The sequence below is a fragment of the Lepisosteus platostomus genome, chromosome 6 (genome assembly GCF_059453375.1).
Source record: "Lepisosteus platostomus isolate fLepPlt1 chromosome 6, fLepPlt1.hap1, whole genome shotgun sequence".
In the NCBI taxonomy this organism is placed as follows: domain Eukaryota; kingdom Metazoa; phylum Chordata; class Actinopteri; order Semionotiformes; family Lepisosteidae; genus Lepisosteus; species Lepisosteus platostomus.
This window is the reverse complement of record NC_142616.1, coordinates 43,269,864-43,295,787: the sequence shown is the minus strand read 5'-3', so window position 1 is coordinate 43,295,787 and position 25,924 is coordinate 43,269,864. Positions and strand designations below refer to the sequence as shown.

Genomic DNA, 25,924 nt, shown 5'->3' with positions numbered 1-25,924 from the left:
TGTAGATTTTCTAGCAGCATCTGTGACAGCTAGACAGCTGATGCATATCACACCTGTGCAGTGCCTATGTTTTCTGTGAATGTACTGTATGTACTGTACAGGCTATTTGGAATATTTGAAGTCTTACTATTAAAGTGTATTCCAGGCTTGGCTGGAGTTCAAACACATTTTCTCACTTGTTGCAGTTCAAAGCGTTGGCTCAAGATTTCCAATTGAAATACGGTGAGGGATTAAAACAAATGCATGTATCAATTCAGCATGTCATGATTTGATTTACCAAATGTGCAACGCCTGATTTACGTTGCTCTCCCTCATATCAAAATGAAGACAAGAGAGTAGAATTGAAAAAGTCAATGTCAAATCCAGATGTGCTCAGCATTCCTAACCAGGAGAAACTGTTGATAAATGTAATGCTTCTCTGAATGCTGATTGTGGAATGAAATCTTCATAATGCAGTGTGGAGATCAGCTCAAAAGGGGAGCTACCATTTAAAATATGTATGGCAGTAAAAATTATGACACGATGAGCTTACATCTTTGCAAGAATTGTGCAGACTGATTTGTTATGTCTCAGAAGAAGAGATGTTGGTGATGTGGATTAAAGTATAAAGGTCTTTGGTAACATACAAGGAAAAAATGTGCTGGAGCTGTGATTTTTTTAAAATAAACGATGAGCCTGTTCTTTGAGGATTGGCAGTGTTTCTGTTTTTTGTTCCTCTTGAGTTGTCAAATATTTCTCTGCATGAGTTGTCCACTAAACTAAACAAATTAGGCTTTGTGCCCTGATTTGTAAGAATGGTGCTTTAAATCCAGCTAAAAATCCAGGAGGACTACTGCACTAGAAGACCACAGTTGCTCTCCTTTGTGTCAGTTGTTGTTTTGCAAAGAGCTATGCCTTATTATAACTGTATTTAACTTCTCATAAGCACAATTACAGTTAATAAGAAAACAGAGGAAAAACAGCTGCCTTTTGTATTGACGTGAACAGCCAGCGCATATTAGAAGTTTAACTTGCCAAATGTTAAAACTATTCAAACAACAAATATTTTCAACATGCAGTTATGAAATTTCATGCACCGGGCATGTTACTGATTTAAAAAAATATTTTCAAGTTTATTATGTCCTTGTGGTCCCCATGGTGTGATCAGCACAGGCCACCCTGTAGATCTGCCCTTTGGAACTCATGTTCTGTGTCGATTAACCACCTGTATTAAATGCCACATGTGTATCAGCCTCCACTAATGAATCCTGGTGTATTATTTATTTTCCTGCCGTTAACGCACCTGTGTATATCGGCCATCTGTCTGTAATGACCACTTTCAGATGGTCCCAGGAGTGGTCATTATAAGTGAGTTTGAGCGTACAGAGAAAATTGCTGGAACGTAGCTCCCAGCCGCACTTTCGGAACTCTGCATTTTAGCAGGGAATGTCTTGTGGGAGGGGAAATGGTAGATGCTGATCGAAAATGGTGAGCTGAAAAAGCACTTTGGTGTGGGCGCTAGGTGTGTGTGTTGGAGGGGGTGTGTGACCAAAGCAAAGGGAGAGAGTCTGCAGCCTCTTGACTGGGTGTCTCTTCCTTTGCCAGACAATCTGCCAAACACCTTCTTTCTCATCCAGGCAGCTGCTGCCCACTGCGAACTCACTCAGCTTCTCACCATCTCGCTCTCTGGAAGGTTCATGTGGCTTAAGTCCTCTTAGCACAAACCAGATTGAGTTAAACAAATGCCCTTTGTGTGACTGGCGCTGGCATCACAACTAAATGTGCAAACAGGCTATGGTACCTCCACAGAGAACTGAGTGAGAATCCACTGAGCAAACATTCCACTTAGTGCTTGGTAACACATGAATTATTGTAACAGGATGTACAGTAAATTCTGCATTTTGCAAAATTGCTGCCTGCTACCTTTTTGCACTTCAGCATCTCTGTTTCCACTCCTTTTTGTATTTTGTGGTATTAGAAATAAAGTGAAGACGATGCAGATCTCTGTTTTCCTTATGTTGTCGTGTCGGAAAGGAGGCCAAGCTGTCACTGAGGCTGAGTCAGACAAACTAGGAACAGAAGCCAGTGTTGTCCTGTGTGCTCACTCCTTCGAAGACACGGAGCTGTATTTCAGAATTCCGCACAGAATCCATGTGTAGCGTTAGCCTGAGGAATATTGAGTCATGACGGAGCAATTAAATGCTGTGAACATTTATTAGCCCTGAGGTGAGAAAAGTCCTAAAATGTCCCAAGGAAATAATTTTGCGCTGACCAGAGACCTCTGTCAGGCCAAATAAACTGAGACATGCTGTCAGAGAAGGGCTTAGGTAATACAATTTGCATTTGCTAACTGTTTTTTTTTTTGGTAGAAGACATTTCAATTGCTCTACTAGTGAATATTTGTTGGCTCTGTTTGTGCTGCTCATACGGTTGTTCCTTGCAGTGCAGGGGGTGGCCAGAGGTACTGTGGCATTACCCTTCATATGAGAGTCCCAATTTATGTGTTTCTCATAAAAATCCTGGCACACAGCCAGCAGAGAGCAGAAATCAGTGACACCAGGTATCAATAGGCAGCAATATTGCATTCCTCTAGCAGCCTGACTGGAAGTATTGTATGAGCCCAGAGAGAGAGTGTGATTGTTAAATATTTAATGTCTTCTTTTACAGGGAGCTGAATGGAAATAACATCACTCGCATCAATAAGAATGACTTTTCTGGGCTTAAGTACCTCAGAGTCCTGTAAGTAATTTCTTTTTTATTTATTTGTTTATATTTATAAATATGTAATGGCTGTGTGAGTTTGTGTGCATATGCAATATAAATAGGAAGTGATTCAGTAGTCACTTGACCACTTTATACAGTAAGTGCACCATGGGAAACATGGGGTTGAATTGCATGGGCTATTAACAGCAAACAGAGGGGGGTCTACACTAAAATCCATTAGAACTTTTTTTGGCTGTTATTTCATCCCATCAGAAGTGCTGAAAAATACAGTATATCACATTAATGCACAGCACTTCGCAGTGCATTGTCTGCTGCAATACAATGCACTTATAAGAAAGGTTATCACACCACAAATATATTATCATTCAGAAAATCAACGAATGTAAAGAAATGCTTAAAAGTACTCTCCCCTAGTTTAATTGCAGCTCTTATGATCCCTGTAGTTTAAATTAATGAAAATCCCAAGAGGACAGGGTATATTATTATGCACCGACCCACAGCCTGTTGAAATAAGGACTCTTAAATGAGAATGGTCTCATTATCCTCACCGTTCATCATTGCTTAGAGTATAAGCAGGTTTCTGTATGGCATCATGCACAGATCCATCATGTGCAGTGTCTGGTTTGTACATTGTGCATATGTCACATCTCTAATGTAAGGAAAGTTGATGTCTTTTTATTCAACAAGCACAGCTTGACAGCACCGCTGTGACCATCATACCCGTGGGCCTCGTAGCCCTGGGTCATAAATTCAGGTTGGTTGTTGTCTTGTCACAGGCAAGCCGGAAACAATCCCTTACAACAACCTCTGAGCGTTCTCAAGGTTTATCTGGTTGTAAAACCCTGACTCTCCAAGGAATACTCAGCCCTCCCTGGCCACTAAGGTTACAGCGAGGCTGTTAACATGATTAACGCTGAGGTAAAACACAGCCAGGAAGAGTGCAGTGCACCCGGCTCTTGTGTTACTGACCTCTGGACGTCAGCAGCTCCCAGGCTAATGGGGGCCTAAACTTCCACTTCTGAGCAAAAGCCCTGGAAGGAGGAGTGCCAAAGCCTGTGGCCCTGTGTTTACACTACAGACCTGCAGCCCTCAATGCAGAACACAAACCTTCCCCACATCTCTATAAAGAATTTTGTTTTACGCTAACTTCCCATTCCCACCCTCAAAAAGAAAACTGAAAAGGTTCACTGTCGCCCATCTGTACTTTTTGACGTGTTACTTTCATTGGTACCTTTGGGGAAATGTTACGGTGTTTGAACATGTTAATTTAAGAAATTCTAAAGTAAATCAGACTTTTGCTGTCGGTACAGATTTTGAAACGCACTATTAATGTGTGTGAAACTGTAAAAAGATCAAGAGTCTATCACAGGGAGTTGTTTTTAATGTTTGGGATATAACTAAATTCATTCGGCTTGATATCTGAAATGGAATGTAACAATATTTGTATTTATCCCTTGACGAAGTAACCTTCTTGTCTGTTCAAAGCTTGTTAATATGTCTGACACTTATTATTAAAATGCATCCAACCCACCTTTTCTGTGTGCTTATTTTGGCACACCTTGTAACAAATGTGTTCGTACAGCCAGTTTCCTTTTTGATGTTTACAGCCCTGACCGCCAGCCCACACTGCATCCGCATCCCTTTGCCCAAAATCTCTTGACGACACTGCTCCTCATTCTCTCAGCCCAGACCCTTTGGCCACGCTCTTCCGAAAGCTACTGAATCTTTCAAGTCCGCATGTTCTGATCACTGAAGCACCTTCTCTCTTGGCAACACCAGGCCACACAGCCTCTCTGCTCTGTTAAACCATGCTGCTTTCTGGTCCCTTAGTTCTAATCGTCACTACTATGGGTGCCCTTGGCTTTAATTCTTTGGGCAATCTGTTTCTACACCACAAGACCACACTACCTGCTTCCCAGGTTTCTCAGGTTTACCACAGAGTTATTATTCCCTCCTACTTTCTAGATATCTCAGTTTGCCAGCAAGCTGATTTTGGCCAGAAATTTTAAGTCAGGACAGGTTTCCAGACTCTTTAATTAAATAAATCCAAATGATAAAATATTTTGGCTAGTCCATCAGTTTTTGGCAACAAAGGGCAGCTCAGGTTTCTTCCACTTATTAGACAATGTGAACAGCACACTGGGGTAACTAATAATATGACCTGAATTTTATAGTCTAGTCTGCAGACTAGGATGGCACAGTGGTGCAGTGGTCAGCATTACCACACTGGGGCCCTGGCATGGAGTTTGTATATTCTTCCCATGTTTGCATGGCTTTCCTCTGGGTGTTCTATGTTCAAAGACATACTGTTATGGGAAAACTGGCCCTGGTGTGTGTCTGCATGTTTGTGGATACCCTGTCCTGTCCAGAGTGTACCATACCCTGTGTCCATTGTTTGCCAGGATAGGCTGTGGCTCCCCCATGTCCCTGTATGGGATAAAGCAGTGAGAATATGGATGGGTGGAATGTTCGATACTCTACAGGTTTCTGATGGGAGGTTAGCTGGAACTCTGCCTGTAGGTCAGGTATCTGCTTCCCCAGTCCTGGAGAGCAGCAGTCCTTTGAGTGTCGTAGAAGGCTTTAGTGTTCAACGTGCACAGGTGTGGAAAGCATGAACGTTTACTTATCTTGATTCACCAACTTAATGGACAGACATCTAAATAAAATATTAACCATAAAAATGAAATGTAAAAATGTGGGATTTTAAAATGGTTGAGGAGGTGAGAAAGTGGCCCTGGTGAAATTACAGTATGTGCTTGTTTATGTCTGCCTGCCATGCAATGGACTGGCGTCTCGTCCAGGGTGTATTCTGCCTTGTGCCCATTGCTCCTCTGTGACCCTGTATTGGATAAAGCAGTTAGAAAATAGATGAATCAACAAGAGACTGCCACATCTGCTACAAAAGTAATTACAAAACATAATGATGTTTTTAATTTTGTATTTTAACATATATTATACAGACTGTTGAATATTGTAGCAACAGTATTACCAACCTGATCACGTCAGATCTCAGGAGCAAAGATCTGGAGATCTGGTCGTTACTGGGATAGGAGACCTCAAAGGAAAAAGAGAGTAGGTTGTCAGTGGGCTAATAGTTGGCACTCTTTCTTCTGGACATAAATTTCCAAAAAACATTATTGCAGTATGGTGAGCAGGGACACTAGGGACTACCTTCCTTGCTTCTTGAAGTTTAGCACAAACTGTGCCTGAGCTCACAGGTTCCACATTTTAATTGTGATTCTCCTCCTACACCACCCTATGCATACACCCTCCTACCTCTGTATTGACGACATCACACACAAACATCCACACCTTGAAGTTTTGCACTGTGCACCAATCCCACCCACACAGAGCTCCTCAGGATCCTGAACTGCCTAAGTATATTATGTTAAACTCCCCTGAGAGGGAAACTTACCTACTGTATTAAGGTGAAAAGCTGGGTAAAATGAAGCGCACTTAAGATAACTGAATAATTTCCAACCACTGGGAGTGAGATTCCTCATGAGGAAGAAGAGCAGATAGGATACTCTCTGTGTCTCCTGGATTAATCCTGGACACTCTCCTGGATTAATAGGAAGAGCAGCCAGAAGGAAAAAGGTTTCAGTCTGTGTCTTGACTCCAGGATGGGAAGAAGGATAGTGAGAGCACTGAAGGGAGGTCTTGGTGGCAATGAAGTTGAGCCGACAATGAGGTTGAGCTTATTTACAGGCTTGTGTGGCTTGGTGAATTTGAGAAAATAGAGCACAGGCTATACTGATGGGCATTACAAATGCTGGGCAGGTGGTCTGTACTTGGAGGTCCGTTCATGAGACATGAAACAGAGAATGACAAATGGATAGCTGCTGTCTCAGGGGCACAAGTGGTGACGGATGAAGATGTAGAGATGTCCCTGGCCAAACAGGATCAGCCAGTACATTTAGAGATGAAAGAGTGAAGGGGTGTTTGTGAAGACAGGGAGTGCACTTGCAGAAGATGCAAAAGGAGTGGAAGATCTGTGCTGATTGTGTTAAAGTGATAAATGAAGTGGGTATATTGATGGGGTAACATGATGTGTTTTGAGAAGAATACTCCAGTACCCAATTAGGGGAGTTAAGAAAAATCGGAATGAGTGAAACCTAGAAAGAAAAACCCCAAAAATATAAGACGTTTCCTAGAGGAAATAGATGAAGGGTTTCCATCTGTAAGAATAAATGACCGATCAATTAAATACTTTAAACACAGAATACTAAGGTGACATACTGGCAGAATGGCAAAAAGGGAGGTGACAATGCTGGAATTGCCAAACCCCTATACTCAAGCAGTCTCTGATATTTTCCTTTAATCCTGCATTATGAATAACTAATCCTTTCATTAATTAGAAGTGTATAATGTAGTTGAGTGATAATTGAACAATCTATAACAATTTAAAACTGGATTTGTATGTGATTTAAAAAAATTCAGATGATTTAAAAGCCCTTTGTGTTTGTTTATGTTTGTGAAACCAGTTGGTACCACTTCTGAACAGGCAACATGCAACACTCTACTGCACTCACCTCTAACAGGCTTTTCTGTCCTGTGTTCTCACTCCTCAAAGTCAGTTTCTCCTCACTTTTGTCTCTGCAGACAGTTGATGGAAAACCAGATTGGAACAATCGAGCGAGGGGCATTTGATGACATGAAGGAGCTTGAGAGACTGTAAGTGCTTCGGCTTTTGTTGTTAAAAACCTCATAAACTGTTTCATCTCCAACAATATCTGAGGATCTTGTCAAATCTTCACTTCCTATCCCTCACATTCACTGTAAGCCTATATTTTCTTTTAATCCTCACTTTAATCCTAAAATTTTCCCTAACCCTCATCGTAACTCTTAGATGTCTCTTTTAGACCTAATTCTAAACTTCACTGTAATCCTAAAATCTCTCCTCAAACCCTAATCCTTACTCTCACTTGAATGCTAAGATTTCTGATAGCCCTGATGTAAAGCTAAATTATTTCCTAAACCTCACTGAAACTGAGATATCTCCTAATCCTTAAGGCAGGCACAGTTGTACACAAGGTACTTCAGCTCCATGCATTTAGATTTTTTTTGTTGTTGTCTTCTATTCTTAAGCAGACATGTCAGCAAATGTTTAGGTTTGTTGCTAGCAAGTGCCAATAGTCACTCAGATATCAGTTTTGTTGCACACATTTTTGTATAGCTTTAAAATGGATTGACATTCTGCATAAATTGAAGATGCTTATTTGTATGGTAATCATGGTTGATTACCATTTATGTGCCACCCTGGAATTCTAATCATGCAAATTAACATCCAGGGTTTATACTGTATGAAGGAGTGCAGTTGCCTATTGTTTCACGTGAACTAGTTCTGAAGCAAGCTCATAATGCCTGCATTGCCACTGCCTTAGAATGAAAAGATCTGATCTATTCAATTCAACTTATGCTCAACAATGTTAAAATGGCCATTGCTCAAAAAAGTTAACGTTTTTCCAGTGTCTTTTCTGTCCAAATCTGAGAGATGCAAATGTCTTCCGTGTAATGATCTATACAGACCTTTGATTATTCAAACCAGACCACATCTGCTGAGGCAGGGCCTTGTTCCAATGTCATGTAGATTTTCCAGTCCACACAGACGACAACACCTGCATCACACCACGTGAATCACTGAGAGTAACTCACCCTTCGCTTTTTCCCTCCTCTTCCCTCAGTCGACTAAACCGTAATCAGCTCCACCAGCTCCCGGAGATGCTGTTCCAGAAGAATGCAGCTATCTCCCGGCTGTGAGTAAAGCTGTCTTCCCCTTTCTCTCCCTTAGCACTCCCCGAACTGTGGTGCTCTGGCAGTAGAGGTTGAAGGTCTGCTGGTGTCCAGGATTATCTTCGTTTAACTGCAATTTTGTCAAAATATGATGTTCTTACATAAAAAGCAATTTTCGTGCAGAGCTTCCAGGTGTTTTATGGTTACTATTTATTTTCCTCTTAAAGAATGAACACTATAAAGTCTTCCATTCACCAATTGTTGCAAATATTGCAAATTTGGTCTAATTGCGGAAAAAGATGACCCTATTAAATCTTAAATCTGCATGCATCTGTCTTGCTGAACCCTCCAACATTGCCGTGTTGTTAGTGTGCAGTAGGAAAGTCAAACCCCTATGATAATGGGTGACAGATTCATGCAGCCTTTATACAAGAGACCAAATAGCGTGCTTTCTAATCTCTACTTTCATAGCACCTAGAAATAAGAGGTGGACTGAAAGATTGCTTCAATTTTTTTCTGACTGTTTTTTGTTGATTTTTGCATCTGCACATGCGATCACTCTGTACTTCAAGGCCAGGGGAAAGATGTGACCTTTCTGCACTCCTGTTTTTGTGAAAAATTATGCTGGCTTGGAAGACAAGCCTGTCTGTTTATGTATGAAACATCCCTGTACATGAAAAAAAGTTTTTTGTTTTGTGCAACAAGTGGTGAGATCTTTGCCTGAAGATCGGTCATTTGCTGTTGATGCTTTTTTAAAGGATTATAATTAGCAAGAGTACAGGAAATTAGGATAACCAGTTGGCAGTTGACTACCTATTAATTTGTGCTTTATTGAGGTACCTTAGTTGTCCAATTTTATTTTGGTCTTGTCTTTTACCATTCCACATATCCAGTTTATGAATACATTCTCTGGTGAAAGGAGGAGATATTCACCATATCTCTTATCTACATTGTTTATTTCTTCATAGGCTGCTGGAAGGGCTTGATTTGTTATTTTACTTCTCCATCTTGCTGAGAGAATAGCCTTGTTCTGCATTTTTAAGTAAGAACTGGTTCTTTGATGGAAAGTCAGAATCAACTATTTATCCAACTCCTTATAATTTCAGCTCAGGTTGTTCAGTCAGTCTGAACACCAGAGCTTTCTTTCAAGTGATTATCTGCTTCTTTGACAGGTGAGAGAGAAAGCCCTGACCCAGCCCTGTGCAGCAACACCCCCTAAAATAGTTTACTGTGGTTCAACAGGCATGGATTTAGCAGTTACATTCTAAGTGATTCTCTTTGTATCGGTGCTTTCTCTTGAAGTTAAGGTTGTCGTTTGCTTCTTTTAATAAATACACTTAGTTTGTTGTGCAGATCTCACATTTGCAGGAATGTGAATGCAATGCAGTTCCAGTTAAGGGAAATAATCTATTAGCTTTACTGCAAGGGTTAGGACATAATTTTATTAATCGTATATGTAAGGGAGTGTACAGTATATGAGTGATGGGGATTATGTTTGGCAGTAAAAGGTTACATATGTTCATGTTAAGTGAGTCACTGTGCGAATTATTTCTTGTGTGACTTACCTTGACATTATCACACTGTTAGCTGCGTGTAGCTGAGCTGTCAGGTGTTTTCTTTTCAATAGCCAAGCAATATGAGCATTCCGGAATGGCAGGAATGGGAATTGGGCAATTTTATTTCAGATTGGAATGACTTCCTCATGCAGCTTTCCTGAAGTTTATACTGTTATGCTTCTACTTCATTTAGCTTTACTACTGATAAAAAGCTTCTATTCTCATGAGGACATTTGCCTTTATACTTGCACTGAAGTGCTCAGTATGGCTTGTTAATGTCTATTTTTTAATAGCCTTAACGAGAGCATTTAATGTAAAGACTGCTGCCCCTAGGCTATACATTACCCCAGATGTTTCCTCTCTCACCGGGGATTATATGGCTGTTTTTTTTAGCCTTACTAAATAAAGCAGGCATATGCTATAAAGAAGATTTGTGGGATACTGGATTGCAAAGTGTCAGGGTGGCCATTCCTATTGTATCATTGCACCGCCATCCAGCGAGTAGGGCTGTCGGGATGAGACTAGGAAGATCTTCTTGCTTGACTTGGTTTTCCTTCTGCACCACACTGCCTCAAGGGATGTCAGTAGTGACAGGTTACAGGTTTACTTAATTAAAAAGCAATTGCGAGAATTAGGCAATAGCCATTATGCACATTACGCTGTGACACAATCTGCCTCATCACATTCAGTTGGTAATTCATCTTTCAAAGGCATCCTTTCCAGGAGGAAGGTATCATTGAATACCAGTATAGTTCTGTGGGTGAGGCCGTTTACAGCATTGGTCAGTGCTTAATAGAGAACTTCACCCAGTTTTAATAAGGTAGCCACGTTTGTAGAGCTCAATGTAACATGAGGGATCTTCAAGGCGCTGAAAGAAAATTGAAGGTTAGAGACGAGTGAAGTGTTCTGGGACATGACCCCTCTTTGGAATGTTAGAAAGCCTGGGAAGTGGAGTTGGAGGAATGCGATTCCTTGGAACAATAAGCAACGGAGCCTGCTGGCGTTAATCATCGTTAACGACCTGTTGGAACCCCCCAACTCGGCAGTGCAGTCTCTGTAATCTTGTCTCCTCTGTCTGTAATTAGGGTGCCCTGTGCATGTTCGTAGCACAAAAGCTACAGACTTGGGGGAGGGCCAGCATGCAAGATAGGTGCCCCAGGGTTTAGCATCTGGAAAGGAGGGATCAGGGAGCGGGATTTATTGTCTGCTCGGGTTGCTCTGCAAGGGCTTGTCCTGTGAAGCCGTGGTTACCACAGTGTTAAAAAAACAAGCAACAGACAAACATGCTATGTCGCACACAGCGTCCGTTTGGGGTTTAGTGTTGCGCTTAGTCCATGGTTTTCCCGGTGAAAAAAAACACACAAAAGGTGCACTCAAGGTGTTCATGAGAGCAAACAGGTACATCTTCACCTTGGCTAGGAGACCTTAAAATAAGATCACAAAAGCACTTTTCACCTGCCTGTGAAGCTGGGGGCACAAGCAGCCACTCATAGCGGCTTCTTCCATGCAAGCGCTCAACAACATCAGGAACCAAACACACAAAGACCTCGAACAGAAAATGACAGGTTAATTACATGTTGTTTGAAGGTGTGCGTGACAGGCATGCGGAAAGGATTAGGGTTTTTAAAAAAGAAGGGGATCCTTTCTTTGTTTTTCATGCATGTCAGTTCAGAGATGAATTGTTTCTGGGCAAAATGTTGGGCGACTTTGAAGTTTCTCTTTGTATCCTTTTTATTTTGGGAAAAAAGTGAGATGTGAGTCTTTTTGAGCCAACATTTTATCTGAGCTTCAAAATAAAAATAACTGCAATGATTTCCTTTCTGTAATATTTTTAATATAAAATGTTTTTTTCCTTTCTGTTCAGGAAAATAATACTAAATCTACAATGTCAGCTACAAGTGGTTCCTTTGCAAATTCTATTAATACTACATAGGAATTAGTGGAATGAAAATATCTGGTATAACTTGTTACAGGAACTGAATATCATTGCAGAGTATCAGCTCTGGTAAAGAAATTTAGGGAAACAGAAATGTTTGTTCGAAATGTTCTTTTGCAAGTTTTATGATTATCTTTTTGCATTGCAATTGTGTCAGCCAGAATATATTATTATCTCAGTTTAACTCAATTTGCCAATTATGGTAGCAAGCTTAAAATGTAATGTTGACTTACAGTATGTAGAGACAACATTTTTTTTAACTAAAATGAATTAAATGAGTTTGTCTTACATTTAAATTTACCATAACAGTATGGTTTTGTTATAGACTTCTTATAGAAAAAATGGATTGGATATGGAAACAAATGATTTAATTTAATTAAGAGAACAATGAGCATTTTGAGCTCAAAGGTTTCAGGAATTATATCCCTTGGCACTTTTGCTCTATCAGGAATTAAAAATTTGTCTGGCATCCCTGATGCACACAACCACAAACACGCACAAGCGTGTTTATAAAAACACAACCACACATAAGCTTAAACTCCCCACCTCCCCAGCACAAACTCAAACACAGAAGCTCCCAGACCAGTGCTGGCAAGGAAGCTGAGAGTACACATCTAGCTCTGAGAGAGAAGGAGGTCATATCCCCCTCTCACACACATGCATTTGAAAATACGAAAAACATCACTGTGTCTATCACTGCGCTGTACACTACAGTGACACTGTAAAGAAGTTTATCATTTGTCTATAATGATGTTGAATTACTTTTTACTCTCAAGTACTTTATTTAATCAATATCAGCTGAATATCAGTTTGGGTCATATCTTACAGTAAATACAGAACTGTATTATCTTAGTCTCAGGAACTAAAAGATTCTTAGCTTATCAACAGTATATCTGACCCAGAAAAATATTGAAGTTTTATATTGAAAGTCTCTTATTGTATTACTTACATGTTTAAACCAGGCTTTCGATTTGGAGGGAGATTTATGGCACATTGTTCTGTATATTGAAAAAGCAGCCCTGTCATAAATACACAACCTCAACCTTCAGATTCTGTCTGAGGGTGATACAGAAAAAAACTGCCAGTTTACTCTTTTCCTTTATTAACTGTAATCCTTTATTCAGTCAGATAAATAAGAGCAAATTCACATTTAAAATGACAATCTGGTGAATATCCACTTGCATAACAGGAAATAGAGCAGTTTAAATGAAGCATCTTGTTCAAATGTACTACAGTAGCACTCCACCCAAGATTTGTGCTTACAACATTCTAGTCAGGGGTCCAGAGCCACTCCTCCACACAGCTGCTTAAGGCCTGCAGGATATCAAAAAAGCCTTTGGGAAAACCAGACAACTCTTCAATGTGGCCTAGAAGGGGGATGAATTTGCATAGGGCTAGGCTTTGTAATTAAACAATCAAATAGTGAATGGATCGAGTACAAAACATATCAAGTAGGATTTTTTCTCAAATTCCATGGAATAGTCTTCTTTATCAAAATACATCATTTAGATTAGTCAGTGTGTGTTCAGAGGGGCTGGCTACAGTATACATAATATTTAAGTATAGTAGGTCCACCAGGGTGAGAGACAAGCTAAAAGACAGTTAAACTGCACTATACTGTGAAAGGTGCAGCAAAATCTATGGTCCCTGTGTTTTAGCCTGTAAGTGCAGGGCCACCCCCTGCCCCCTGTTCTCTGGTCCTGTCTTGCTGTGAGTTGCTGGCAGACTCTTAATAGCTCTAGACGGGTTTGTCATTTCCTTTTTTTTTTTGTTGTTGTTCATGGAGAAAAATACCCAATAAAGCTGGTCTGCCTGCGAAGAGCTAGGGCAGAAGAAGGCTCTGAATCCTGGACGAGGTTGCTGTGGCAACTGAGGGGGGTTGACTAGCGACACCTTCTGGCCTTGTGCCATCAGTCACTGACTTTGGCTTTTAATTTTACAAAAAGGGGGTGGGTGTCGTTGCATTAATGTATGTGGAAGACTAGGATGGGCAATATTCTTGTCTGTGGGTTCATCTACTGAATGAAAATCGAAGGACAAAATGGGACACAATAGGCCGTCTGTGACTGTGAGGATGAGGGGGCAACATGAGCAGAATTACTGAGCACCTGCTTCGACAGAACATCACATCACCCAGGAACACCAATGTGTTTGATGGGCAAGGGGGTAACTGGAGTAAAGTACAAACCCATGTGCGCACATGCACACACACACAAAGAATCTCTGTGAGGCCCTGCTTTTCATGGAGTGACAGGTTAATTAAACACAGCTCCCAGCAAGGTCTCCTGGTCAGCTGTTTGTCATCCCTTCCTGTCAGGCAGGATTCCAGTCAGTCAGGGCCCGCCTGCGATGGAGACTGTCCTCATTAATCCCCCTGAGACTGTGGCTCTCTCATGAGCACAGAGGCAGACAGACAGAAACTGAGCCTGGGAAGTGTTAATCACACCAGTCACAGTGAACAACGATGACTGCAGTCTGCAAAGATTGGGTGCAAGGAACATCATTTAATTCTGATGAAACGTGAAAGGCTGGTAAGATAAAGAACAATTACTGTTTGGTAGTAACATACAGTAAACCCAAAAATACCATCCAGTTGTTACAAGAAGGAAGCCAGGGTATTGGCTTGAACAATGTGACAGGGTAGCTTGCTCCATACTCCCTCAACCCTTTGTGTAAAGAAGTGCCTTCTGGTAAAAAAAGTTTTAGATATTTCCAAATAGTTTCCACTGGTGTCTTCTGGGTCATGTTTCACTGTTGATTCTGCTGGGTTGACGTCATAGAGTTTGAGGCCCTGGAGGTCTTCTGTGAATCAAATCCCATCGCAGACTTTTGTTCAAGACTTAGTTCTTTTAGTCTGTCTGTCTAAGGCAATACTTTTAGATTTCATTCTTCAACAGAAAGCAGGCTTGTGAATTCTCCTTCCCTAGTATAGATCCATGGGACATAAAGTAAAATAATTCTGTGGGACGTTCTCTTCAAATTGGAACTCTACGGCAGTACTGTGTCAGGAGGTTCTGAGGTGGTGAGCTGTGCTTCATTCTGCTGACCATGGTGGAGATGGTGGTTGTGTGTTTGGCATGTTCCAGCCCCTGCCCTCCTTGCAGGTGGTAAAAGGGGATTTTATGGTTTGTCACTGGCTGGTTTTATGACTTTCACAGCATGTGGGAGAAACAGCAACACTATAAAAACCATCTGAAGGAAACGGAAGCCGAAAGGGGGTGATTTTAAAACCACTCCGTCAGCTGAAGCATCCAGAGAGGGAAAAAAAGGGAGGGAGAGAGAGAGACAGACAGCGGCACGCAGGGGGCTGTGTTTGTGTTTCTCCTGTCGATTCCTAGTCTCTGCCACTTTCATAATTCACGAGACGGACTGGCTGTGTTAAATATTCACGATCTGGGCTGCAACATCAAGCCTTTCAATCAATGGGCATCAGGAGTGATTTTCAAAGCTGTGATGAATGAGGCTGTAGTGCAGGAATCTCTAGAGCATCCATGCCCACACTGAGCAGCTAAGCTTGGGAGGAAAGAGAAAAGTCCTGCTTTTTATAACAGGGCTTCTTGGCATTTTTATTTGTAGCCTAATGACGGCTTAACTGCATTGTAGAGTTTAGCCATAATTATGAATGAGTAGAGCATGAATAAGTCATCACATTGCATTTGTTATACTAAAATGAACCAAAATGCAGCTTTCAACTCTGTGAGGTGTACCCACAGCAAAGGCAATTTTCTAGTTTAGTTAATTTAGTGTTGGTCGGCCCAGGTTTCCAGTCTCCGATTTGAGGTGACACATGCCGGAGATCACTCAGTTCTCATGCCCGTGCTGTGGAACGGAGGGATGGAAGGAATGTGGAGGGCAATGCCAGCAAAAACAGATTGGTTTGGTGCCATGCTTGTTTTCGAGACTCCAGGCTAAGCTTTGCCTCCAGCTCGTCACTTTTTCCTATGCGCATTTCTCTTCTGTTCTGGTGGGACCTGCTTGGGTTTTAGCTCAGTGTTTTTACTAGACCCTGAACTGCTAATGGGTTCACCCTCTTCGCTGAACAGGAGCACGTTGGCTCCTCCAGGCTCACATCCTCTCCCTGTTCCAGTGAGAGAGGTCTAAGTCGCTGATTTTGCCCAAGATGTTTGTGGAGTGCTTCTACTTTTCCAGTGATTTACTTCTCTAGATACCGTAAGTGCTAATTTGATCTTAAAAGACGGTTGCTGAAAATCAGTCTGCAATAAAACTACAGCTCCACATTTCCTCCTGGATATGTAAACAAACAATCTAATGAGCAAGTATGCCCACACATGCACATACCACAAGAGAATCCCTGGATTAGGAGTAATTTATGACTCTTTCCCTCCTCTTCCCTCCCTATCATTCATCCTCTCTCTCATCGTATCTCTGTATTTCTCTCCAAGTTTTTGGCTGGCTGATAAAGGGGGGATGATCATGCTGTCTGTTTCTTTCACTGCTGTGGAGTAGAGAGTCATTAAAAAGTCTATTTGTGGCATGCTGTTGATGCCATCATGTCTATAATTTCTCTTATAATTAGGGGCTTGAAGGCATTTTCAGGGATTCCTCTGAAGAAGTGCTTTCCTCACTTTAAAAACTCTTGCCTTTCTTTCTGGTTAGCTTGTGTCTAAAAGCCTGTTTTGCTTTTTTGTCATTGTAAATGACACATTGGTTGCAATTGACTTACCTGCTAAAGTAAAGGTGTCATAAACATATTTTGTGCTCTTCGATTCAGTCGTTGCTCTCTTTTTTCCAATGACTGTCTTGGCTTTCTCTGTGGTGGAATGGTGTCTTCGCTCTCACTGTCCTTTGAAATCTGCTGAAATCATGAATCTTTTGGGCAGCTGAGTGGTGCCACTAACAGCAAAACTAGACTGGTGTCTTTTAAATGAAAAGTTTTGGGAGGCAGGTTCGGATCTATGTTTGTTCGAAAACTCTGGAGGAAAGGTTTCAGTGCAGTATGTTGTAGTATATTGCCTTCTGGAAATTCACAATTAATAAATCCAAATATTATAACTAGATTTTGTTTCATCCATCCATCCATTTTCTAACCACCCATGCCACTTATACCAGGGCCCATTTTCTCAGAAGCCAGTTAACCTACCAGCATGTCTTTGGACTGTGGGAAGAAACCAGAGCACCTGGAGGAAATCCACATGAACATGGGGAGAAAATACAAACTCCACAGAGATAACATCCCAGGGCTGGAATTTAAACCAGGTCCCGAGCACTGCAAGACAGCAACGTTAACTACTCTTTCTTACTCTTCAAAATGCCTCAAGGCTCTTTTTCTCTGATTAAAGTGTTGAAATTTCCCTGCATTGGTTTCTTGTTGCATATTCCCAATGAGATGCTGGCATTGATGGAGGTACGGACTAGAGTAGTACATTAACTTTTTCCAGCCAACCTTGCATAAATACTCCCTTGTTCTGTTCAGGATCTTTCAGACCGTGCTCTCTTTCTTCTCCTGAACTAGTGTATGCCTTATTTACAGGATAGGCAGCAGCGTGTGTGAATAAGAAATCTGCTTTTCAAGAATTGCATCATATACAAAATGTTCTGTTACTGTAATGTGAAGCACTGCTCTTCTATTTCATTAACATTCCAGAAACAAGCTGTAAAAATATATTGTACATCATTTATTAGAATAAAACGTGACCATAAAAGCAAATTTAATTACGCCAACTTAACTACTACTAAGCATCATGCTGAACACCCATCACTAACACTGACCTATTTAAAGCAGTAGTCTTATGATGGACCCTGTAATGCCCTGTAAACCAGCACTCTAGCACTGACCTACTAAGCGCTCTGCTGTCCAGCACTTTACCAATGACTTCCTCAGCACACTACAGCCCACCACTAGTCCTGCCAGCTTCCTTATCTGCATGCTGGCTGTCTGTCCCACCTGCTGGGCAGCAGCATGGTGCTCTCATCTCATTATCCTCTCCACAGGAGATGGAAAAGAGCCATAGGCTAGCCTCATCCAACAACAAACACTGGATTTTCTTGTGCATGTGTAGAGAACGTTTTTCCTTCCCCACTGTTTGTGCCCCTGTTGTTGTGAGCAGCAGGGGGTACTGCTGATCAGACACACAGACACAAAGTGGCAAATCCTTCGCTGAGTAATATATATGTTTTAGAACACGACATCCGAGCCTACCCTTATAACCAGCATTCCCAGGTAATCCTGCGATAAGAAGGTACCATACAATTGGAAGTTATCCATTACTTACAGGCTGTCTGAAACAGAAGGCAAATGGACATTTGCTCCCTTAGAAGTGTAATATAAACCAAACACCAGAAAACAAAAGATATTTCTAGCTGTAAATGACCTCTGATTGTTTTAGCAAACAGTGGCACAGCGGGAAGCATTGCTGCCTCACAGCTCTGGGGTCCTGGGTCCTGGACCTGGAGTACCATCTGCGTGGAGTTTGCATGTTCTTCCTGTGATTGCATGGGTTCCCTCCAGGTGCACCGATTACCTTCTGCAGTCTAGGATCATTCTGGTAGGTTAATTGGCTTCTGAGTAAATTGACACTTGTCTGAGTGTGTGTCTGTGTGTGACCTGCAACAGACTGGCACCCTGTCCAGGGCGTATCCCGCCTTATACCTGGCTCCCCTGCGACCCTGTATTTGGAAGAAGTGGTTCGACATTGATATATTGGATGGATATACAGTATCACCCTCTGCAGAATACCTAACAGTCCAATTAACTTGACTAAGGATCTTCAAAGGTCAAGAACAGTTTAAACTGTTGGAAGAGGTGTTAGTGGGGCCAGCAGGGGGCGCTCACCCTGCGGTCCATGTGGGTCCTAATGCCCCAGTATAGTGACGGGGAACCTATACTGTAATCAGGCGCCGTCCTTCGGATGAGACGTAAAACCGAGGTCCTGACTCTCTGTGGTCATTAAAAATCCCAGGGCGTTTCTCGAAAAGAGTAGGGGTGTAACCCCGGCTTCCTGGCCAAATTTCCCATTGGCCCTCACCAATCATGGCCTCCTAATAATCCCCCTCTATGAATTGGCTACATTACTCTGCTCTCCTCCCCACCGATAGCTGATGTGTGGTGAGCGTTCTGGCGTACTATGGCTGCCGTCGCATCATCCAGGTGGATGCTGCACATTGGTGGTAGTGGAGGGGAGTCCCCATTACCTGTAAAGCGCTTTGAGTGGAGTGTCCAGAAAAGCGCTATATAAGTGTAAGCAATTATTATTATTATTAATGATTAATTATTAAACTGGGCCAGCAGCAGTCTAGTTGGACCCATGTGCTTGCTCCACCCACAACTTGCAGAGGGTAACAACAAATCTCAGGAGGGTAACGAGGTCAGGTGTCCCGTTCTTGTTCTCATTATGACTAGGAAGCGATTAAAATTCAGACCCTGATGGTATCAGTGCCATGCACAAACCACCTGATCCACCCAGTCCCAGTACACCCTAGTACACAGCTTTATACAGCAAAAAGAGGGAAGAGTGAGGGGTACTGCGGCTTTAATCTGAGACCAATATACTGCACACGGGGAATGTGTAGAATAATGCACAGAGATAACACTGGTCCAGTCTCCTCTTTCAGGGCAAATATTAAGAGCCTCTGGTTAATCTGTTGAGCACATGCAAAAGCCCCTATTACTTGTGTGGGTGTGTGTGTGTGTGAAAGATAACATGGGCTGCCATAGAAAATGGAGGTGTGTCTGTTCTGAACACTGTGAGGGAGGGGGTGGGCTGCCTGCTCAGTTTCTGTTCTGGTTCGTAAAAGGAAGGAAGACTCTTCGGTCTCCAGCGACATTAATCTGACACTTTTCAAAAGCGGCAAAAAAAAAAATCTAACAAAAATAGGATTTTGAATTTGGAGTTCAGAGAGAGAGAAGGAGAGGGAGAGCAAGGTCCTGTCTGGGTGCTTTGAAATTGGTGCGTTTTCATCTCCTTCCCTGTGTGAACACTGGGCACCTGGATTTGCACTTCAAAGTGCCCAGTCGGTAGGAGGCCTGCGTGGTGTGGAGGGGGGGCTTGTGAGGATGAAAAAGAAGAGAAATGATGAGAACCCCCCTTCCTTGTTAGATTTAGCTGTGAGGAATGTGCGGTCCCAGACTGGAGAATGAAGGTCCTGTTAATTGGGTTTCAGTGAGAACCAGATCAGTGGTCCTGTATCTGAGGCTCTTTTAATGTGGAAATGGAGAGCATCAGTGGTTTCAGACCAAGCAGCCTTTTCGATTTTTTTTACAAAGATGTAGATTGCAAAAGTGGGTCTTGAGTCTTGAGTATCAAGAAGAATCCATAAAATTTCCCACTTTCATTCTGTGTGTGTGAAGATATTTTTTTTCTATTATACACACGATTTTTACACTTCAAGCAGCACTACTGTAGGTGATCTGTTGCTTACTGAAATTGCGCACAGTAGAAATCAATTGTGCATACCTCTTGTTTTAGCTCATGCTTCTACTGAACCATTCAGTTATTTTTTTTCTGTTTTTATTAATTTTGAAATGTAATTTGTCTTTTATGTTCTAATGTCTGGAACTGCTGGATTCTAACATGACTCCATGGTTCTCTTCCCTGACGGACACAAGTTAGATAATGACTACATATGTGTCCTCTGAATTATGTGCTATCTGACCAGGTCCTTCGTCACTCTGAAAGGCCAATGGGAAGCTAGAGCACTAGAGGGTTTTTTTGGCCACCCTGAGAATGCCATTTCTAACTCTGATGGTACTTGGCCAACTAAGAAACAACACCTGCCCTCTTCCATTCTCACTTCCTTAGCCGAACATCTCAGTGACCTCTGGACAGTACAGCCCAACTTGTGCTCTCAATGGGTTTATCATGTCAGAGTCACTCTGATCATTTCATATCATTTCTGAGCTCCTGTAGTTTTCTTTCAGCTCTTCATTCTGCTTTTGGCTGACACATTTGATCTACTGTATGTGTTTTTGCACTACAAGTTCTTTTGTAGGAAGGTTTGCCAAAACATTTAGATAACATCAGGCACATTACACCAAGAAACAGCAGACAAAAACTTATAGCTTGCCCCAGGGCATCATATAAGCATTCGAGAGGATGGTGATGTCTTTACCACAGGTCTGGAAGTGTTTAGAACATCTCAGTAATTCTTTTGTGTTTGCTTACGATGCAGACAAGCCATCGGTCATTACCGACTCTTCACCTATTAGTGAGGACATCGTGTGCGTTTCAGCCGCTTCGCCTATGTTTCTGCATCCGAGTGTGTCAGCGTGGGGATGTTGCCGCTTCTCTGTTCCCAGCAGCCCTCTAGAAAGCGGCTCATTGGATGTGAAAGTGTGTGAGGAGGAGGAGGAGTAATTCAGCCCACTGGCCCCTAACAATGCCAGGGTGGACGTTCCACGGGGAATAACGCTTTGACTACAATGGACACTGGGATGTGTCATTAGCTTCCCCCCCCCCCTTCCATTAAGAAAGTGTCAACAAACTGTAAAGCTGCTACCTAAAACAGCCACAGCAGCCTGTTGCTCTGAGCAGGAGGGACTGGAAAAAAATCAGGGAGAGGAGATGTAGCAGGGGGCAGGGATCTACAGCTTATAGCCTAAACAGCTTCTGGAAAGATGCTCTACTGGAGCTCCTCTAGTCTGCTGGACTGCAATCTTCAAGGCAGCCTTAGTAGTTCTAAGTAACTGATACAGGGTTAGACCACTGTTTCCCAACCTCATCCATCCCACAGAACATTGCCTCCTGGACTGTCCTGAGCACAGTGTTCAGTCGCAAAACTTAGCAATGATGGGGCAGTGGTTAGCATTGCTACCTCCATCTGAGTGGAGTTTGTATGTTTTCCATGTACTACATGGATCTCTGGATGGTCTTGGATAAAGCAGTTCGAAAATGGATGGATTGGTTGGATGGATCTGAGTTTGCCTCAAAGTGTCGCCCTACTCTGACAGGAACTGATGACAGTGGGGCCCCACTTAGCTGCTCTCCGAAGTTCGCTGTTGTCGTTTCTATTCATCAAACTTGGGAACTCGCTCCACTCATGACTCCTGCATGAACCATCTGAGAGTGTGTTGCACCAAATGTGCCATACTGCAGTTCAGTGACTCCACCGGACTATTATGCATTAATAATAATCCACTATTTTTTTTATCATATTTATGTTTCTCAATTCCATGAAACACCCATAAATGTCTGAAGGCATACTATTGTTCTTTGGCACTATTGAGAAACAGACTCTTCTCTGTGAGAAAATAAATTTTGCTCTCTTGCTGTAAAAAGTTAAGCTTTTTACTACCTGATCTGCAATGAAGTTAGTTTAGATGTCCAGTAAGCAAAATTAATATTACTCTCTCCAGGGCTGCATGTTGGCGCAGTGCATAGCATTTCTGCCTTTGCGTGTCGAAGGTCTGGGCTCAATTCTTGGGGTACAATCTGCGTGGAGTTTGTGTGTTCTCCCTGCGTTCGCATGGGTTTCCTCCAGATGCCCCTGCTTCCTCCCACAAACCAAAAGTGGCTGACTGGTAGACTAATTGGCTTCTGGGAAAATTGATCACTGGTGTAAGTGTTTCTGTGTGTGCCCTGTGACGGACTGGTGTACCATACATTAGCGTGCATTGTGGCTTTTGCTTGCTGGCACATTGTCACCCTGAATTGGGTAAAGTGGTTAGAAAATGGATAGATGGAATAGCACTCTGATTCGCAGGGTGATTTTTAACAGGCTTTCTGGGGAATGCCTGGAAATGAGCAGAAGACTCAAGGCTGGACCATAATGTGGAAACAATGGTTTAGTTGTTTTAAATGTAATTGCCTGGCTGCAGTTTGGCACCCCTGCAGGGCAATATTGCTTCTGTGTTATTGTAGCTGTGGTCTGCCAGTGTCAAGGGCACATTGCGGCTCTTAGTGGTCTTGTGTCAGTTCTGCCTAGCATTCTGAAAAGAATTGTTTTTTCAGTGACATTTGTAAAAATTTATTTGAGAGCAGATGGAAAGGAATTTCAGATATAGGCTTCAGTTGGCTGAATACTATAGGCAAAGAGTTCTGTCTAAAAGAAGAGCTGCCAAACTGTTCTAACTGGGGTGCCTCTTTTCAAACCAGCAGTTCTATTTAACGCGAATGCCAGTTCGGGTGTTGTACCCTAAGTGTAAGTGATAACATTTGAAAGACATTACTGCAGGGTAACACATTCTTTCAACATGCCATTTCAAAGGCTGTCAGGATGTGCATTTCATAGCCTGTGAGAACCTCCAGTGGTTTCTACAAATTTGGGATGCAGCTGTTAATACAAGGATCTTGACAAAATTATCCAGTAACTGGTCCAGTAACGTAAATGAAAGCTAAATCTCAAATCATGTCAAGAGCTGGAGACCCTGGTATGGAGGATTATGGGTACTGAAATGTATGTTTGAAATGAATCAATCACCTTTTATAGTGCTGTAACTTCACTAGTGACCCTTTTTTAGTAGCAGATTTACCAAGTCAGATGTTTCTGGGGTGCTTTCTGGACTCTCATCTTTCACAAGAGAGCTGGCTGTATTTGCACCCTGACTTCCCACAGTGGAACTGCTCAAGGTGCAGTGTGGCCCAGAGTTGGTTGAAGAAGCCTAACAAGAATCTGGATCAGGAGGTTCTGAAGCCACATTAGAGAGATCGGCAAGAATGTAAAAAAGCAGTTTCATTTGGTCACCCCCCAGAATGCACACCCTCAGCTTGCACGCTTTTTAATCCTTTACCGCTGGGCGATACACAATTACGGTCCACTGCCTGCCACCTGATACCATAATCACCCTTTTTGGAAAGGGATTACCCAGGAAGACTTATCCCAGGCCTGAATTAACAAGCCCAATCTTTCTGCTCACAACAGCCAAGAAATTGGATGACTTCCTCTTCCATGTGACGCAGACAACAGAGGAGATTTGGTTCTGCTTGACCCTGTCTCCAGTCTGGGGGGCTTGCTGTCGCCAGGATCGATGTGGTACTGGGAGGCCAAACACTCCGGCGCTGGTAGCTCGGCCCCCCCTTGTAGACTCACATGATGGTCACTGGCTTCTCTCTCATTGTTCTCTGCTGGCCTGCGAGTTTGCAAGTAAAGGGATAATCAACAGTGGCCGCTGTTGGGAGCATAGCTGAGAATTTCCCAGCTAATTAGGAAGGTCACCTTTAAAACCACAGCTCATTCTTAGTACGTGTGACCATCTTGCAGTTTATTTTTTTCTTCAAAAAGAATGCCCTGAATATTCTTCAAACAGAATACAAATAGAAGTCCTTAATTATAATATGTTATCAGCAAGCCTAACAAACGATTGGATTAAAAAGTGTTTCCAAACTCTTGGCTACTAAAACAACCAAACAACAAGCACCAGTCAAGAGTTATGTCAGTTCAGACGAACACCTCTTTGGACAGGGGCATCTTGTATCCATCTAATGGAACAAGAATCAGGGTTTAAAATGTGAAGGTGGTGTATGGGCTGAAACTTTTATTTTATCTGGGCCTGAGTCAGGAAAAAGGTATAAATGGTTGTTTTTAGAGAAACTTGGACATCCTTTGCAGCCCCTCGAATAAAACAGAATGAGTACTCATAGATACCCACCTACCACTGTGGTGATGGGGCTGAGCCAGAAACTTAATTGAGCCATTTAATCTGCCTGAGATAGTGAATGGCTTGCAAAACTCAGTAAGTCCCCTCAAGGAAAAACGAGTAAATAATTTTATCATTTAATTTTTTATATTATTTAATTATTCTATTTAAAATCACTGGCTCCTTGCTTTAATATCCAAATGTCTGAAGCTTGCAAAACATGTGAAATGGCTTCAACTGTTACACTGACTTCTTATATATCAACTTTTTTTTCTCCCACTTTGAAAAGATAGCAATTCATTAATGCAACACAAATGCCCTTTTATTTAGATTTTTTAAATGTAATGTGAAGTGCACAGTGTGCAGGTAAAGGGAGAGAACGAATCACATGAATAGGGTACTGCATGTACTGTATCCCCACAGATCTTATCTAACCACAGCAGAATCATTCTTAAAAGAACATGTTTAACACTAAGGGATACCACCTGAGACTTCCACCTAGAAATAACCTCTGTTTCACCTCTGCTTATCTTTTCCCTGTAGTCTACTTTCTTGTGTTCCTCAGCACTTTCTCATTACTCAGTCAACTAATTAATCAAGATGGTATGAAACAGCTATTTGTATGGGTATATAGCGCCACAGCATATTAAAACAAACACCCCTCAAAATAATGGAGAAGACAGCAGTCTTCCCAGATGAACCTCAATTGCAACAGTTCAGCTCATGCATACAGGTATCTGTATGGGCATGTTTAAGATAAGATAAGATCACTTTATTGACCATATATAATTTCTTGCATTAGGAATTCATCTTTTTTCACATACCCCAGCTTGCTCTCCATGAGACACAGACAGGGAGAGAAGCCTGGGGTGAGAGTGTAGGGTGAGCTATTGTACAGTACCCCTGGAGCAGTTAGGGTTAAGGGCCTTGTTTAGGGGCTTTGAACCAGCCATGGGATTTGAACCAGCAACCTTCCAGCCACAGGTGTAGATCCTTAGCCACAGTGCCACCTCTCCACCCCTTGAAAGGCAACAGTTGAGTTTTAACCTCCTCCTCCTGTTTACAGAGAACTGTTGAGTATGGTGGTGTCAGTGTCATGGGATGCCTGCTATTTGCTATGATATTCAAATGGAGTTTGGTTCAGTCATTGAATTTCTGCCATTTACAATGCTGCTTTACAGAACCACGTTCTACCTCTCTTCTACTGAGGTCTTCTACATGCCAGAAAGAGGCTGTCTCATCACATACAGTAGCCAAAACTGTGTTAAACATCTTCCATTGTCCTAGAGAGTCCTGACCTGAACTTTAAGGAACATCTCTAGGAGTATCTAGTTCAAGGACCAAAGGGAAACACATTCACTGCTTATCACTGCAGAGCAGCTGGTGAGAGAACTCTGAACCCTGCAGTTCAAAACTGGCAACCCACGGAAGTTCAGCTGGGTTGAGCCTGGTCAGTACCTGGAT

At 42.2% G+C, this 25,924-nt stretch overlaps 1 protein-coding gene across 2 annotated transcripts in view; it reads left to right on the top strand.

Moving 5' to 3' along the window:
• Positions 1-25,924, top strand: part of LOC148661752 (slit homolog 1 protein-like) — a 158,803-nt gene that overhangs the window by 15,519 nt on the left and 117,360 nt on the right. For both annotated transcript variants that reach the window (XM_088635947.1, XM_088635948.1), the window contains exons 2-4: positions 2,647-2,718; positions 7,306-7,377; positions 8,388-8,459. In XM_088635947.1, coding sequence (XP_088492073.1) covers positions 2,647-2,718; positions 7,306-7,377; positions 8,388-8,459 — 216 coding nt within the window. The remainder of the gene's footprint in view (positions 1-2,646; positions 2,719-7,305; positions 7,378-8,387; positions 8,460-25,924) is intronic.